The 15,948-nt window shown below is 53.5% G+C and overlaps 1 protein-coding gene across 4 annotated transcripts in view; it reads left to right on the top strand.

Moving 5' to 3' along the window:
- The window catches only part of SYT6 (synaptotagmin 6), a gene marked incomplete at its 5' end in the record, with an annotated part of 50,567 nt that extends 39,052 nt beyond the window's left edge, over window positions 1–11,515 (top strand). The window contains 4 exons of one of the 4 annotated variants that reach the window (XM_080649313.1): window positions 2,139–2,310; window positions 3,480–3,630; window positions 7,042–7,108; window positions 8,604–11,515. In XM_080649313.1, coding sequence (XP_080505439.1) covers window positions 2,139–2,310; window positions 3,480–3,630; window positions 7,042–7,059 — 341 coding nt within the window. In that variant the 3' untranslated portion in view covers window positions 7,060–7,108; window positions 8,604–11,515. The remainder of the gene's footprint in view (window positions 1–2,138; window positions 2,311–3,479; window positions 3,631–7,041; window positions 7,109–8,603) is intronic. The other 3 variants (XM_080649314.1, XM_080649311.1, XM_080649312.1) reach the window with 3 other exon arrangements.
- Window positions 11,516–15,948: the final 4,433 nt, after the last annotated feature.

Below are 15,948 nucleotides of genomic sequence, written 5' to 3' on the forward strand. Positions count from 1 at the left end.
TCTCTAAACCTCAATTTCCCTACCTGTAAAATGGGGATGATAACGATGACGAATATTTTATAAGGTTAAGGTGACATGTAAATGACATGATGCATAGAGATCTCTTAGCTCAGTGCCTGGCACATACTAAATGCCGAGTCATGATGGCTCTTGTGACAACGAGGCTTGAAACACCCTGCTGGTCTTTGTGCCACGCCCTGGGCTGCTTCAACAGCACAGGCTGTTGGAGAGGAGAGGACCTCAGAGGTCGTGTGGAGCCAGCGTCCCACCGGAAGCCGTGAAGTTTGGCCTCAGGCACCCTAGGGAACAGTCACTGCGCTGCTCAGTGTCTCGGGTGCGGGTGAGATGGTTGGTTCCGGCAAGGGACGTGCACCCCTGGGTTTTTGGGTTTGCCTCGTAGGGGTGGGCAGAGGGAGGCGGAAGCTGAGCGTCAGTCATAAGGCATTTGCTCCATGCACGACCCCTGGACAGGTGGCTCTTTCCCAGCCTGGAGACGCGGACATGTGGCCTGCCATGGGAAGGCATGGACACAGGCATGGCAGGTGGTGTGGCAGCCTCCGCCTGAAGACACTTTCCAAAGCAATGTACACCCCTCAGGAGTTTCGGGGTTGCCATGGTAACGACAGGTCTGGGCGCTAGCTTTCCCTCTTCTCTGCTTGGACCTGAACTCTATCCCGGGCATATGCATAGGGAGGAGCCGGCGAAATCAAACACTGTCCCGCAGCAGTGCTCAGGCCCTCTTTCTTTTTTACTGAAAATGCTCCTGAGAGGGGGCCCTTTCAAATGGGCGATGGTGGTGGTGGGGGGGGGGGCCTGGGGGGACAGGGTTGATTAAACACCTCATCGTCTCCCAGTTCCTCATAAATCCATGTCTCCCTGTCCCTGTGGTTAAGGCACAGCTGCCACTGCACATTGGCTAGTCAGTGGCTCATCTGCCTACGGAAATAAATGCCTTCAAGGCTTGGCGTTTCTGACCTGGGTCACAGCTCTCTCTAGCTCCCCTGTAGCTGTGTGCCTCAACTGCCACCGAGCAATGCCCAGGAAGCGTGAGGCCTGCTGGGCGCCTGGGAGATGAAATACACCTGTGAATCCAGGAGTCGGGGAGCGGCTGCTCCGCCCCCACCTCCTGACAGATTCGCATGAGCCCTGGCATCCGGGCAAGAGGGTGTCTCCGCACATCAGTGTCTCCAAAGCTGCTATTACCCGCGGGCCGCCCTCCCGCTTCTTGGGCTGTGCCGCATAAATAACAGTTATGATGCCGCCCAGGACACCTGTGCTACGGGTACAATAGGCGTCACTTCACTGGGATGAGTAGAAAATTTCAGGGTGGAAAGATGACCATGAAACACCCATTCAGAAAACGAAAGAGACAAAGATGGGAGGCCCGTGGATGTTCAGTAAAGGGACGTCTTCTCGTGGGATGGAGAGAATCCAAGATCCCACTGAGAAATGAAACGCCAGCGGCTGCCCTCACTGCCCCGGCCACAGCTCCCTCCTCCACCGCTGCCCAGAAGTGGGCAGGACCCGCCTCAGAGGAAGCAGAGAGAGGGGCTACCACTCCCCTTCTGGATGCTAGATGGAAATGCGCTGCTCGGACAATGGGACCCCTAATCCTTCTGCCAGGTGTGGAGCACACGGGCAGCACTGTGCTTGTTGCTGCTCATTTACCCAGACAGCGTTTCTTCTCTTTGGGTGCCTCTGAGTTCTATTTTTACCCCCTTACTCTTTGGTTAGTAATGCTGACAAGCCCCCCAGAGAAAAGGACTCCAGTGAGGTGAAAGGAATTGAGTGCCTCTTCACTACCCTTGGGAGCCAGCCGGCCAGCACGGAGCCAAGATTTAGGGCACTGACGGCATACCCACGGGCAGGTGTCCTGATTTGGGGCCAGCCTTCCCATTAGTGCAGATCTGTTAAGCACTCTCCGAAGAATCCTGAGGTCTCTGAAGCATGGAGTGTCCTCAGAGAAAGGTGTGCTCCATAAATTACTGGTGCTTTAATTGTTTTAACAACCCACTGGTGGCATCTGGTGACCAACAGTAGATGCAATAGGGCTTCTGTCCCTCTGGTGCGAATGGTGTTAGAGGACATCTGTTTAACACGCTGCCTTCCCTTCCTTCCCACCGCCCCCGTCGGCACAGATCCTTACGTCAAAGTGTCCCTGCTTTGTGACGGGCGGAGGCTGAAGAAGAAGAAAACCACCATAAAGAAGAACACGCTCAATCCTGTCTACAATGAGGCCATCATCTTTGACATCCCGCCAGAGAACATGGACCAAGTCAGCCTGCTCATCTCGGTTATGGACTATGATCGGTAGGTACGGGCCCCAGAGGGACACGACTCCCTAAGTCTCCTGGCAGCGCAGGGCTTCTTGACCGTGGACCTTGTGGTTCACAGCTCAGGTGTCCACTGGCTTCAAGCCTGGCTGTAGCCACGGAGAGTACAGGAGCTTGAGGAAGAGCCTGGGTTCCCCTCAGCAGAAGCTCAAGCTTCCCTTCCCAGCTGCTCCATTTCCATCGGGGCAGCTCCCCCCACCAGTTCTCCTGCATCCCCCTGACTATTCCCGTTCCTCCCTCTGGCACCAAGTCCTTCATCTGTCCTTGAAAAGGCCTCTATCCTCTCCATTTCCGCTGCCGCTACCACTCGCGCTCAGGGATGGCTGTGCAGCCTCCATCACTCCCTCCTCCACCCAGCCAACCTACGAACGGCACGCCTTCCTCAAAAAAAAAAAAAAAAAAAACCTTCAAAGAACCATCCATGGCTCCTGGTGTCCAGGCTCTTCCCCTGGACTCCCAAGGATTTCCATAATCTGGACCCAGCACATCCATCCTTGATTTCTCCTTTATTGGAGATATTTCTTCTCTTCCACTTATCCAATCCCACTCCTCCATCCAGACTGGCTCAAAAGAATTTTCCGACTCCTCTAGCTACCAGCACTCCTCTCTCCACTTGTCATTTCTGCCGAGGGAGAGGAAAACCAGGCGGTAAAGCCTCAATCCGGGATTTTTAGCAAAAGTCCTCGGGCACAGTAGGTGCTCGGTGAACATAGTTGAGCGATGATTGATGTTCATGCTGAGTGAGTAACTCACCTCCCAGCCGCTGGGGGAATGGAGCAATGGTGCTCAGAGCAGGTCGATTTATTTCCAAATGCTGATAGCATTTCAAGCGTGGGGGTGATGTGCAAGCCGAGTCCAGGAAGGGAAGAGACCTGAACCCTCCAATTCCCCAAAGTCAGGTCATCTGCCCATCATTTCCTGAGACTCCAAACAAGTGTAGAACCTTTTGCTCATCTGTCTGTGTCCAGTGTCCACCCAAGGAGGCGGGGCAAAGCATCACTGTTACTGGCACCCTGCGGCCCTGCCGAGCACCTGTTTTCAAAGCTCAGTGCTCGGAGTTAGACCTGCCAACAGAGTCCCAGCCCCCGCCCACCCTCTCTGAGAGGCGCCTGGCCCCCCATGCCGGGCCTTTTGTCTCTCCCTCAGAGTGGGCCACAATGAGATCATAGGAGTCTGCCGTGTGGGGATCAACGCGGAAGGCCTGGGCAGGGACCACTGGAATGAGATGCTGGCGTACCCGCGGAAGCCCATCGCACATTGGCACTCCTTGGTGGAGGTAAAGAAATCCTTCAAAGAGGTGGGTGAGGTCGCCCTCGGCCCTTGGCATGCTTGCTGCATGGCAGCGCGCGCTGGAGAATGGCCATGGGCTGCTGCGAGGCCTCGCCTTCGTGGGTCCTGGGGGGAGGGGCGTGGGGCCACGTGCTTCTCCCCCAGTGTGATGGGCAGGGAGGCAGACCGTGGGAAGCTGCCTGACAAAGAGCCTCTGATGGGGGGCAGACAGAAAGCAACACTAAGTTTTAGTTGGAAAATAAAAACTCAGAGGAAGCCTTCCCAGAAGCCCCAAATGCTTTCACCGAGGCCCTGGGCCAAGACAGGCCTTGAGGAGCGAACCCCACGGAGGTGAGATCAGAACTTGGCAAGAAATTGGACCTCTTTTGGGAGCAGCAAGCTCCCAAGGCTGCAGCCGGGCAGTCAGGGCAGTTTTTACACGGAGGGAGACGCCAGAGATCGGTGCTGCTCTAATATACATGGGTGCTCACTAGCTCGGCTGTAGGGTCTCACTTTCTGGTGGGTCTAACAGAGATGCAGTGGACAGGGCACTGCCTGGGGCTCCCAGGATTCGGGCTTTGAACTTGGCCCCTCCTGCCTTGCTGTGTAACCTTGAGCCAGTTCTTTCTCAACTGCAAGGAAAGCGAAAGCGTCCCCTCCAGTGACAGTTCCTCTGCCCCACCTCCCCGGGCCTCCCCCAGAGTAAGATCCTGTGCTTTATCACCTTGGTGGTCCCAGCCTGCTTTTCTCACGTGGGTTGGGACGAGGAGGTGGTCAGGCAGGCTTTGAGCCTCATTCTGAATGTCTCACACCCCATTCCATATCCTGGAAAGCCAGGTGATCATTCACTCATTTAACAGACTTCATGCCTCACAAGTCTAGGGAGCTGTGTAAAATTGGGAAATCTGCTAATAAAAAAATAAAGCAGTCATCCCTCCCACCACATGGGCCCTTAAAAGCAGAGTCACCTAAAAACAGTAATCTCGTCGCCACACTCTGGGACACAGAGAAGGTGTGGCAGCCAAGCCAGAGGACCTGCCTGCCCCGCTCCTTCTCTGCAGACAAGCCCCTTTCCAGCGGCTTCCAGCAAGTGAGGCGTCTCCAGAGAGACGGGCAGCTGAGGGTTGGAGGAGTGGAATGGGACCTGGGGGAGCGGCGCCTCGGGGAGCCAGGCTATTGCTTTACCTCCGGGGTAGGTGAGGGCCTTGTGAAGTTCCCGCCCTGCAGCCCCGGGGCCCCCAAGAGGGGTAAGACATAGACGCAGTTCCTGCCCATCTGCGGCCTCGCCTTTCCGCCACGTGGCCTTGGTTTGACCACAGCTGTGGAGCTTGAGTGAGCGAGGCTGGTTCCTCAGCTGTGCAGCTCCCAGCCCTCAGGGAAGCCTCTGCCCTGTCTTTTCCAGAAGGTTCTCTCTGGAGAGTGGAGGTGAGGTTCCACAACCAGCCTCCACCTACACAGAAGGCAGCTACTGGCAGCAGACGACTCGGGGACAGCACCTGGCCCCTCACTGTGCCGTGCCCCTCCCCTTTAAAAATACTTCGGCATATTTAAGAATATAGCTAACCGATCTGCATGGTTTAGGGGCGGAGCATCGGATGGGAGCTAAGAGGCTCTGATGGGCTCAGGCAGCTCACGGTTCCCACCCAGGACTTCAGTTTCCTGGTGGATGAATGAGGGCTAGGCTCCTCCTAGGCAACTCTGACCCTCCAAGACGACTGGGCAGGGGAGCCAGCATCTTGCACCCCCTTTCTAACCTTCAATCTGCAATAACCCATCACTGTTACCCAACTGGGCTGCCCCCATAAACTGGATGTAACCAGCCAGACCGGGGTTCGGGTGGGTGCAGGACAGCACAGAGGTGGTCTGACCCAGAATCACTCTTCTTTGAGATGAATGCAACCTAATTAAGCCAAATAATTGATTCCAAATCCTGTCTTTTGTGAGTCCAACTCACTCGTTCAGACTGCAAAAGAAAGAAAGATAAAGTAGAATCAAGCCCTTGAAAATGAATATTCGATGAGACAGTAAAGGGAAAGTAACCGTATATGGGAAACAAAAAGAGAATAAATTGATTTATATCCTTTGGGTTCTACTTTTTTCTTGGCCTCACCAACGGAGCTACCCAGACCGCCCCTCCCCCATGCACTGTCCTTCCATCTTCTGCTCAGCGGATGGGTTCTCTGAATGAAGGAGCTGAAAATGACATTTGGCTTGGCAACCTAGGATTCCATCTGTACAAACGTGTATAAAATTTCCATCTACACCGTGAGCACCCACAGTTTAAAGATCTTTATAAACGTGCGTCCAAAGCCCACCAGGCTAATATGAAGTCTGTGTTCTTTGGGTTCATGTGACGCATTGTACTTGAATGCTTAGCTCAGTCATCCTCAGAGCTCTCATCCTGCACTCTCTTCCGTCCTGTTCCGGACACTGAGGGAGAGTCTTGCCCCGGGACCGCTCTCTCCCGTTAGTATAATCCGTGAAGAAATCTCGCTCCCCAGCTCCCAGGAAGATAGATGGCACCGCACCTGGGAAGCATCTGTATTTATATTGTACTTTTCTCAGAGGAGTTTCGAGTGCTGTGATCATTTCTCTTTTTATTAACAAGAACAGAGGGCTCCGTACTTGCTCGCTTGTTGGGGTTTTTACATAAGGTCGAGGGGAGCAAGTTAACTGAAAGGCATTTTTTTTCCTGCTGGGATTTTTTCCCCATGAATACAAAGTGATTAAGCCACAGCCAGCATCCTTCCCTCTCTACCTGTCATCGCTGTCACCACCTACCCCGCCCGGGATGGCCAGCAACCTTCTCCAAGGCGTTCTATTCTGAAGGGCCAAGTTCAGATCACCTGCCAGAGAGTTGAGGTCTCTGTTGGAATGTGACCCCTTTCAGAACAGTACAAGGTCTTCCTGGAGTGCAGTCCCCCGGGAACGACCATCTTTTCGCCTGTGGGGACCAGGTCTCCCCTAGTTCACAACCCCCGGGCAAGCCTCCTGGGTCATGCATTCGCCTGCCCACTGTCCACGAACCCGTCTCCTCTGTGTTTATCGTCATAGGAAAATCGGGTTGGCGGGGAGCCCGTGTGCCTTCTTCCTTTGCCCTGGATAAACAAGTGTGCTCCGTGTGCCTTCTCTGTGGGCTGTTACAGAAGGAAAAATGGGTGCTCTATGTAGAGATTTCATTTTCCTCTCTGATCTGGCCCACCAGTCAGGTGGTTTAGGTGGCACGGGAGCCCAGGGGAGAAGCCAATAATTACAAGGTACCTTGTACCAACATAGATGGTCATCACAGAAAAAGGAGAACTTCTAAAATGAAGGTCTGTTCAGTGAAAGCCTTAGCCACCGTCTCATGCCATATCACCTTTTGGTTAAGAAACCCTTGAGTCAGAAGTCACAGTGGCCTCGACAAGCAGGCATTTATTGATCTAAAATATTTCACCAGGGAAACCCTCGGTTGTGAGTGCATTCACGTGGATGCTGCGAGCAGAGACTGCCGCCCGGAGTTAGGAGTAAGTACCAAAGAGGTCAGGCGTCTTACGGCATTCCCTGTCTCCTTCCCCTGGCGTGGCCAGGTGCCAGGATGGCAGCCGGGTGGTGTGGAAGGAGTGCGAAGTTGGGAGTTAGGAGACCTGGTTTCGGATCCTGGCTCTGCCCCGAGCTAGCTGTGTCTTCATGTCTCTGTGTCTTTGTTTTCTTATCTTCAAAGAGAGAGTTAGATGGCATGGTCTCCCAGGCCTGCCTGGGGTCTGGCGCGCTGGGTCACACAGTGGTCAGTACTGCTTGTCCAGCTATGGTTGGCTGTAACGCTGCCGCTCAGCCTAGATGGGAAGCATGAAGGGGCCACGAGGCGCTGAGCTGGGGGAGGATGGCAGAGCTGGCTTTCCGGAGAACGGGGGACATGAAGGCGTTCGGTAGGCTTGGGTCTCTCCTCAGCACCAGGGCCTCCCCCTTTGTCCAGAGGAGATGCTAATGGAAGATGGTCCATTCCTTAGGGGGCTCGGCTTTGTCTGGAAATGGCCGTGTTGAGGGGGGAACTGTGCCCTCCCCCCACACACACACATACACAAATGCATATCCAGCCCCCACGCAGCCCCATCACTCCACGAGGAGACCCTGAGGCTCCCAGCAGCACAGGCTGCACATCCGTTTCGGAAAGGCCATTCTGCCCTCCCCGACTCTCCCGGAGCCTGGTCCTGAGGCACCTAGCAGAGGCTTGGGTCTCCTCAGCTACAGAAAGGCCGGACTGTCTCCCTTTGAAGCTCACAGCCCCCATTCACCTGCAGGATCAGCTCCTGGCCCAGCAAACACTGCTGTAGCTATGACTGGCTGGCTTTTCCATGCAAACAAGGGCTAGATGCTCAAGTGCGGGTCCATCAGCCTCAACCTCTCCATCACCCCATCATGCCTCATGACATCACCCACTTTCACAGAGGGGCTAGGGCCGGGCTGAGAGGAGGCAACCCCAAGATGAGAGAGCTGAGGGGAGCAAAGGCGGGCACCTGGAAGGAGAAGGGGCTGCCGGCCCTCCACCTCCTACCTCTCCACCAGTCAGCATGGATGCCCCGAGGAAGCATTAAGACTGAAGAACACCCAGAGCTAGAGCAACATCAGGCTTTTAACTGTACTAACAGCCCGCAGACAAATCGCTAATAATTCATGATCGGGCTCTTGGCAGGGAGGGCATACTCTGCAGACTGCCTCTCGCTAACGTAACCCGGTTTTCCGTGTGAGAAATGGCGGAAGCTCAGAAACGGCCCAGTCACCGCACCTCCTCAACACATACACTCACACTGAAGCACGCTTTCCTGGTCTCTGCAGTAGGTCTATTTCTAAAACCAGGTATTCCCAACTAGAGCTGTTTCCTTACTTTTTTTTTTTTTTGCATGGCTGACAGCAACACTCAAGAAAGCTTATAAGAGTGAATTCAGTGCATGAGCCAGACCAGTTCTGGAAGCTGAGCTGTCAGTTTCCGCCGCAATCAATAACCGGCTTCTCTCCTCCCAGCAGTGGCAGGGCCGCGCCGCCAGCTTCGACAGCGAGAGCTCGTGCCCCTCTCCGAAGCCACCTCCGACACCGTGAGCCGCACGGCCGGCCGAGCCACACAAACGGGACTCAGCACCGTTCTTTCTGCACCTGTTCAACCGGCTCCGCACAGTGCCGTGCAGTCGGCGCACCAGGGGCAGCGCGGCGCGCGGGGTCCTACCTGCTCCTGTGTAGGTCAAGGCCGAGACACTTGTCCTGCGGTCAGATCTGTCTTAGTCTTTTCTGTCTCCCAAGGTGATTTTCTTTTGTGTGTGTGTGTGGTTTTCACTTCTTATGGATCTGCTGTCAAGAACAGAAGAAAAAGGAAAGTAGGCAAAAACAGAGTGGAGAGCCCGGAAGTCGGTTCAGTAAAATACAGTGTAAAATAGTCGTCTTTTGGGGGAAAGGTGATGTGAATTTCTGGAATGTTGTGTCTCCATCAAGTGCCACTACCCTGGAGAAGGAGGACGAGGGATGGAGCTATGGCCTCCTTCTCGGTGGCCTGCAGGTGCCAATCCATGCAAGAGCCTTTATGAGACTATTTGGAGCTCTTTGCCCGGTGACACAAGCTGAGATGCGGACTCCTGGTCCCATGTGGAAACCACGAGCGCCATGTGGTGTCTGGGAACCTTCAGGGGGTTGTACAGGGCTCCTCGCTCCCCTTCCCCATGGACTTCATTCATGATTTGAAAAGGTCTTGACCCCTCCTGGGAACTTAGTCACTTTCTTTAGGAAGGATTCTGCTGAAATGAAACGTGCCCCGTGTTTTCGCGCACCCCACCGTTAATGACCATGTTTGTTTGGAAACGGGATCTTTGGTCTCGAAAATAACCTTCCTTGTCAAGGAGGTACGTGTGTTTGGAATGATTTCTGTATTATACATGGCTTTATAATTCCACGAGGTACCAAGGAGCTGTTTAAAAAGCCTATACAGGCCAAAGAAAACCCTAGGTAACATGTCCTTTTCTGAATGGGGAGGTATGAAATCCAAGTAATAGTGGGAGCCCAGCTTTCTATGAAGAGTGTCTTCTTGATTTCTCTTAAACCTAGTTCAGCCCCTTTGACTCTGGGGCAATCTTCATCTCGAACTTTAGTTCTATAAACTACTGAGTACTTCTGTGTTTGTTGTTTGTTTCAGTGGTAATGAAGGTGTTTTTGTTTGTTTTTTTCCTTTAGATATCTATCTTAGGCCAAATTCAGTTTAGGAAAAATATATTTAAACTATTCTGTATTGTCAGAGTACATTTCTGTTGAGTTGGCCTCCCCACCCCACCCCCCACCCCTGGAACTAGGTTGACGTGCTCAGCTCAGTCTGTGGAGCCTTCGTCAATGGTGGAGGAGATTTTCCCCTTCAACTTGTGCTCAGACAGAACCGTGTGTGGCGTCCCAAAGGCAGGTCTGCTGAAGAACCCCTTCTTTCAACCACGAGAGGTCAAGAACGTACAAACTCTTCACACACCCTGTGTCTTATTCTTTATATATGCCACATACTGTAGGAGCTGCAACTCAATAAAGTAACCCTCATTTTAAAGCCAAGTTACCAGGTTTCTCTGCTGATAATACCTTTGGGTAGTGTGTTCTAGTCCTAAAAATGACCAGATTGGGCATGAGGTAATAGGATATGGTGGCAGAAGACATGTTAAGCTTAGAAAAGTAAATGTAGATAAACCCCAACTCCCCATTGTACTGAGCCTTCAACTTAGGGGCAGTTGAGTCATTGGTATAAAGATACATTTTCTTCCCAAATGTCTTGTGATGGACAGATAGGCCTTCCTAGTTAGGCAGTTCTGCAGCCGATGTTCTCTTGAGAGTACGAGAAAAAAAAACCCACTGTCATGGCAAGATTCACATCCAGCCATAAACTTCATTTTTCTTGACTGACCCTATCAAGAGGGCCATGTCAATCACTGAGCAGACAAGAGGGCCATGTCAGTCCCCTGCAACCACGAGGGGACACTTGAGTTTCCTGGGCCAGAAGGAGCCCAGAAGTGAGCTCAAGTGCATGCACATCCAGCTGTCATCCACAACCCGTAGGCATGCCTGCTGTGTGGCTCAGTGATTGACCGTCGACCCAAGAATCAGGAGGTCACGGTTCAATTCCCGGTCAGGGCACAAGCCTGAGTTGCGGGCTCGATCTCCAGTAGGGAGCGTGCAGGAGGCAGCCGATCAATGATTCTCTCATCATTGATGTTTCTATCTCTCTCTCCCTCTCTCTTCCTCACTGAAATCAATAAAAACACATTAAAAAAGAAAAAATTAAAACCTGTAGGCACTTGCAGATAACCACTCTAAACTTTTGGAGAAGGTAGTGTGATTGGTGTGAAACTTGGGCTAATTACTGCTCTCAGCCATTCCCCTTCTGTCCAAGCAGCTCTCTCACACATGATTTTGGAAAATCATTTCCTGAGCAGACTATGGTCAGCCCCCACACCAGCCTAACCAACTGCAGTCTTGGTGAGTTGGTAGATTTCCACAGGCTGGGAGCACCCCCCACAACCCCCGCTTCCCCATCCTCAGGGGAAACTGTTTCTGACCGGAAGCCTGAATGAAACCTGAACGTCTGCCAACTTCATTATCTGGCCCAATATCTCTCTCCCATAGACGAGAATAAAATGAATTACAAGTTTCTGAATAAAATAAAACACAGGGTTGATTCGTTTGTTAGTTTCCTCCGCCATGAGAAACCTCTTGGGCTGCTCTTGTGAGCTTTGCTGACGTTGGGATAACGGAGCCTCGGCACAAAGATGTTTTCTTTAAAACTGCGGAGCTGCCTGCTCCTTTATGCCGCAGTGTTCCTGGACTGAAACGTGCCTCCTCTCACCCCCCCACCCCCGCCCCATACTCGGGATGTTAATTAATTGCATCATCAATTAAAAAATTATGTTGTTAATTACTGCCTCGCATCTCCCTACCCATCACTGTCTGGAGTCTTTATTCAATTAAACTGCTGTCTCTTGCCCATTTCTCTCATCACTGTGCGATCCTGGGGTCTATCCGTCAGCGTGCACACAGGACGCTGCAAAGCTTTTATTTTTCATCTGTTCCACGGAGGTGACCACCTCCCTTCACGGTACAGCAAGAGGGCTGGTGGCTTTGATTCTGCCCAAGGAACACCTGCACGGCCCATACAGCTGGAGCCACCTGTGTTTGCCAGGCTGCGGGCTCTCAGCACCTGGGGCCCGGTCAGGGCTGTTTCCTCAGCCGTTCAGCACCATCCGCAGCCCCTCCAGATGCCGCAACTTCTCTAGGGAAGTGGGTCACACCCTCAATCTGGAAAGCGAGATGCTTTGCCCACCAGGGGAGGGATCTTGCTAATTCTCATAAAACACACCGCGGTTGAGTGATAAGAAGATCCGATGGCAGACTGGAACATTTAAAAAGAGCATTCTGCCCGGCCGGTGTGGCTCAATGGTTGAGCGTCATGGTTTGATTCCCTGTTAGGGCACATGCCTGGGTTGGGTTGCGGCTCAGTCCCGAGTGTGTGTGTGTGGCGGGGGGGCGGGGTGTATGCAGCGGACAGCTGATTGATGATTCTCATCATTAATGTTTCTGTCTCTCTCTCCCTCTCCCTTCCTCTCTCTAAAATCAAAAATATATAGTAAAAAAGAGCATTCTAGCTTCATAGAATATTGTCTCTGCTCACCACAGCTCTTAATTTAGAAGGCAGCCCATAGAGAGGAGAGGGAAGGCGCCACCCATTTGTGCATCTCTGCATCTAAGTGAGATGCCACCCAGGGAGCTAAGCTGCTGAGAGAAGCACTCTGCTGCTCCCCCTCGCTTCCGCCTCCTCATCAAGTCACCCACGAGGCAGCACGCTCCCACGCGGTGATGTGCTAGTGGTATCTAGAGCTGATCCACCCTGGGGTGCATGTGCCCGGCTGGCGGGCTGGGTCATGCAGCAATGCCAGCCTTCAGATCTCAGTGGCTGAAAGCAACAAATAAAGGCTTATTTATTCATGCCAGATGTCTATCGAAGGTCAGCGAGGGGCTGGGGTTGGGGGGGAGTATCTGCTCACGGATTTATGCAGCGGGACTCAGAATGGCACAGCAGCCAACATCTCAAACGCTGCTAGTTGCCGCCAGAAAAGAGCTCAGACGGGTCTCATAGTGGCCTCGATGCTCTGGCCCGAAAGGAACACATGTCACCTCCCTTTGACAGTTCATCACCCGGAACTACTCATGTGACCTCTCAAAACGTAAGGGGCCCAAGTGCCAGGGGAGGAAGAACTGGAACTATTTGGTTCTCGGCGCTGGGAGGATCACAGTGAACTTAGACTCCTGGGAGGGCTGGTTCAGAGAAACTAGTAAAGAGAAACTAGCTTATTTCCTGTGTGATGAAAAGAAGGACTGCCCATTGGGCAACACAGCTGTGCCAGCCTCAGGCTTGAATCTTGCCCACAAAAAGCTTTTAGTCTAGTAAGTTGCCAACACAAGTAACGCAGCCCAGGATAGGAAGTGTCAGTGCTGGGCGGGCGGTGAAACAAAGGCTCCAGAAGTCCCGGGGGGCAGGTGAGTGACAGCTTCGAGAGAGAAGGGGCATCTGACCGAGACCTTTGTGAGGAGGGCACACCCTCCAGAGGGCCCACCCAGGTGCAGTGCAGGCCCAGAGCTGAGGAATTCCCAGGGCTGCCAAGCACCCTGACCCCGGAGGGACAATGAACCCGCTGAGCACAAATGCCACCCTACTTGCCCTGCTCAGCCCAAACAGACGCTGGACTTCTGCCCCAGAGCCCTCCTTTCCCCGCCCGAACCCCACCTGCAGGCCATAGGCACGGCCCCTGCCCAGTTCTTCCTGTTGCCTCCACTGGACATGGACCTGCTGCCCCTCTCCCTCCCGTGCTGGCTTGGCTTCTGCTCCCGAAGGGCTGAGCGAGGCATGGGCAGTACCCCGGGAAGACGGAGAGGGAAGGGGGATTCAAAAGCATTCTATGTTTTTACATCTGAAGCAGGAGAAAAATGACAGTGCCTTCCAGAAACCAGAAACTCAGCAGAACAGGGGGGAAATGATGAGCCCAGTTTGGGCCAAATCAAGTTTGAGATGCTGGAGGGACGTCTAGCTGACAGCTGCAGTTCAAGGTGCAGCTTGGCAGAGAGGGCAGCGTGAGCCGTGAGTTCACAGGAAGCCAGAGGTGTGAAGCCAGAGGGGCACTCTGCCACGAGGGCACAAGTTGACCAGGAGAGATTCTTTGGGCACCATCAAAATTTAGAGGTCAAGGACCTGCAGCGGCCTCTTGGTGAGCCATCGGTCACGCATACTAATTCGATCCCCTCCACCAGGTATTCCTCCAGGAACAGCTAAAGAGTGTAGAGTCCGCCCACCACACCAACCCTGGCCAGTCACCCATAAACGTGCTGTATGTTGGAAAATGCACCTGGCCCGTGTGGCTCAGTGGTTGAGGCAGGAGGTCACGGTTCCATTCTTGGTCAGGGCACATGCCTGGGTTTCGGGCTCGATCCCCAGTAGGGGTCATGCAGGAGGCAGCCAATCAATGCTTCTTTCTCCCTCTCTCCCTCTCCCTTCCTCTCTGAAATCAATAAAAATATTTTTATTGAGTGAAGCTGGCTGTAACTGGAAAGCGGTGCTGAGCTCAGTCGGGGCAGGAAGGCTCATTACTCTCCAATACTCAGCTCCAAACAAAGCCGGTGCCGTTAGACTTGATGGAAAGGGAAACCCGTGGATGAGCTGCCGTGGGAGAGGGCAGGCAGGAGACTTCAGAGTGTCTGCAAACCAGACACTCACCCAGGCTGGCTCAGCGCTCCTGCCTCCTGCGTCTCCCTCTCAAGGAGGTCTCAGCTGGGACGACTGACTGGCGGGAACTTAGCCCTGGGGCTGGAGTGGGCAGACCTGTGACTCCTTTCCCTGAGGTGATTCTTTTTCCCACACAGACTGGGGGAGTTTGTTGAGACATCAGGGATTATCCAGAGAGACCAGAGCACCCACGTGGCAGGTGCCTCCGGCTTCCTGAGACAGGGAGCGCTTCTTGTCTTCTCTGCAGCTTCACCTGCAGCCTGTGCCGGAGCCAGGCCTGTGGGGACCCTTAGGGCTGGGCAGTCAGGAATGAACCCCCGGGGCTAGAAATCCTAAGTGTTTGGGGGAATGCGAGTCCCTGAGACGCAGACTAGCTCATCACGGTTGAAAGGGCTATGCCCTTTGAACCATGGCCTTTCATCTTCCTGGAGAAATGACTGGCAATGACACCCGTGGCTTGTGAAATCAAAGAAGCAGACGAGCTTCAGACACGGTCTTCCTTAAAGGACCAGCAGCTTTCTTTCTCAAATGGTTCCAACATGCGCGACTGCCATGCGCGAGTACTTCCTCTGCCTTCTGGTTCGGAACCTGCAGCTGCCCGGACGCCCCAGCTTGCTCTCTCCCTGGCACTGAAGCTGGGGGTTGAACCCATTCTCCCGTATTTCAGTCCCAGGGGCCACCTGACAGGGCGCGCTGTTTCCTGCCAGGCTGGCCACGTGAGGATGGAGTCATCGCTTCGACATCAATGCATCTGGAAAACTCGAGAGCCTAGAGCCAGAGACTGGGGTTCAATCCTGGCTCCCCACTTCCCCAGTCTACCCTGGGCAGGTCAGATAACCCCTCTGAGGCTCGGCTTCCGATCTGCACCCTGAGAGCATGTCACAGCGTATCTGCCTGCACACCGTCCTCTTCCCGTGCAGGCCCTGTCACCGCGCATAACTGGGTAACCGAGAACAAAGGGGCTCGGCCACTGTGCTGCTCTTAACCCTGGCGAGGGTGGGAAGGAGCAGGGAGGGGGTGTAGGGAAGAAATCGAGTGGCTGTGTAATTAATTTGGAATAATGTAAGCACTGAGCCGTTGAAGAGAAACAAAAGTGGTGACATTTAATGAATGTGTCAGTCGATATCTCGCTCATTCCAGCTGTCTTTTTAAATGTCAAATATCTCACAGCTCCTTTTCCTTGCAGCTGGAAGGTTTGTGCCAACGACAAGCACTGACTCTGTTTCTGCCCCCTAGGTTAGCATGGGCACGTGGTTTCAGAAGCAGGAAGTCCTAGAGGCTGTGGGGACAGGGAACAATGACCGTCACCCCAGAGAGCCGGGCACGGCAGCTGCTCCTCGGGTCCCCCCACTGGCCCATTCTCCTTGCCCTTCACCCTCCTTCATGCCATCAACTCTAGAGAACACACGAGGTGTCCACACTGAGAAGAAGGTGCCCCCCGACGGTGCCTCTTCAAACTTCTCAGCGCTTGAAAGTTCTCAGGAGAAAAACCTTAGCTGAACTCCAGGGAGAGAGAAAGCCAAGATCCCGTTGCTCCAGGCTCAGGAATTTCCATTCCGAGCCACTGGCCCTTGGTTC

This window comes from Plecotus auritus, assembly GCF_963455305.1.
Source record: "Plecotus auritus genome assembly, chromosome: 12".
NCBI classification, from domain to species: Eukaryota; Metazoa; Chordata; class Mammalia; order Chiroptera; family Vespertilionidae; genus Plecotus; species Plecotus auritus.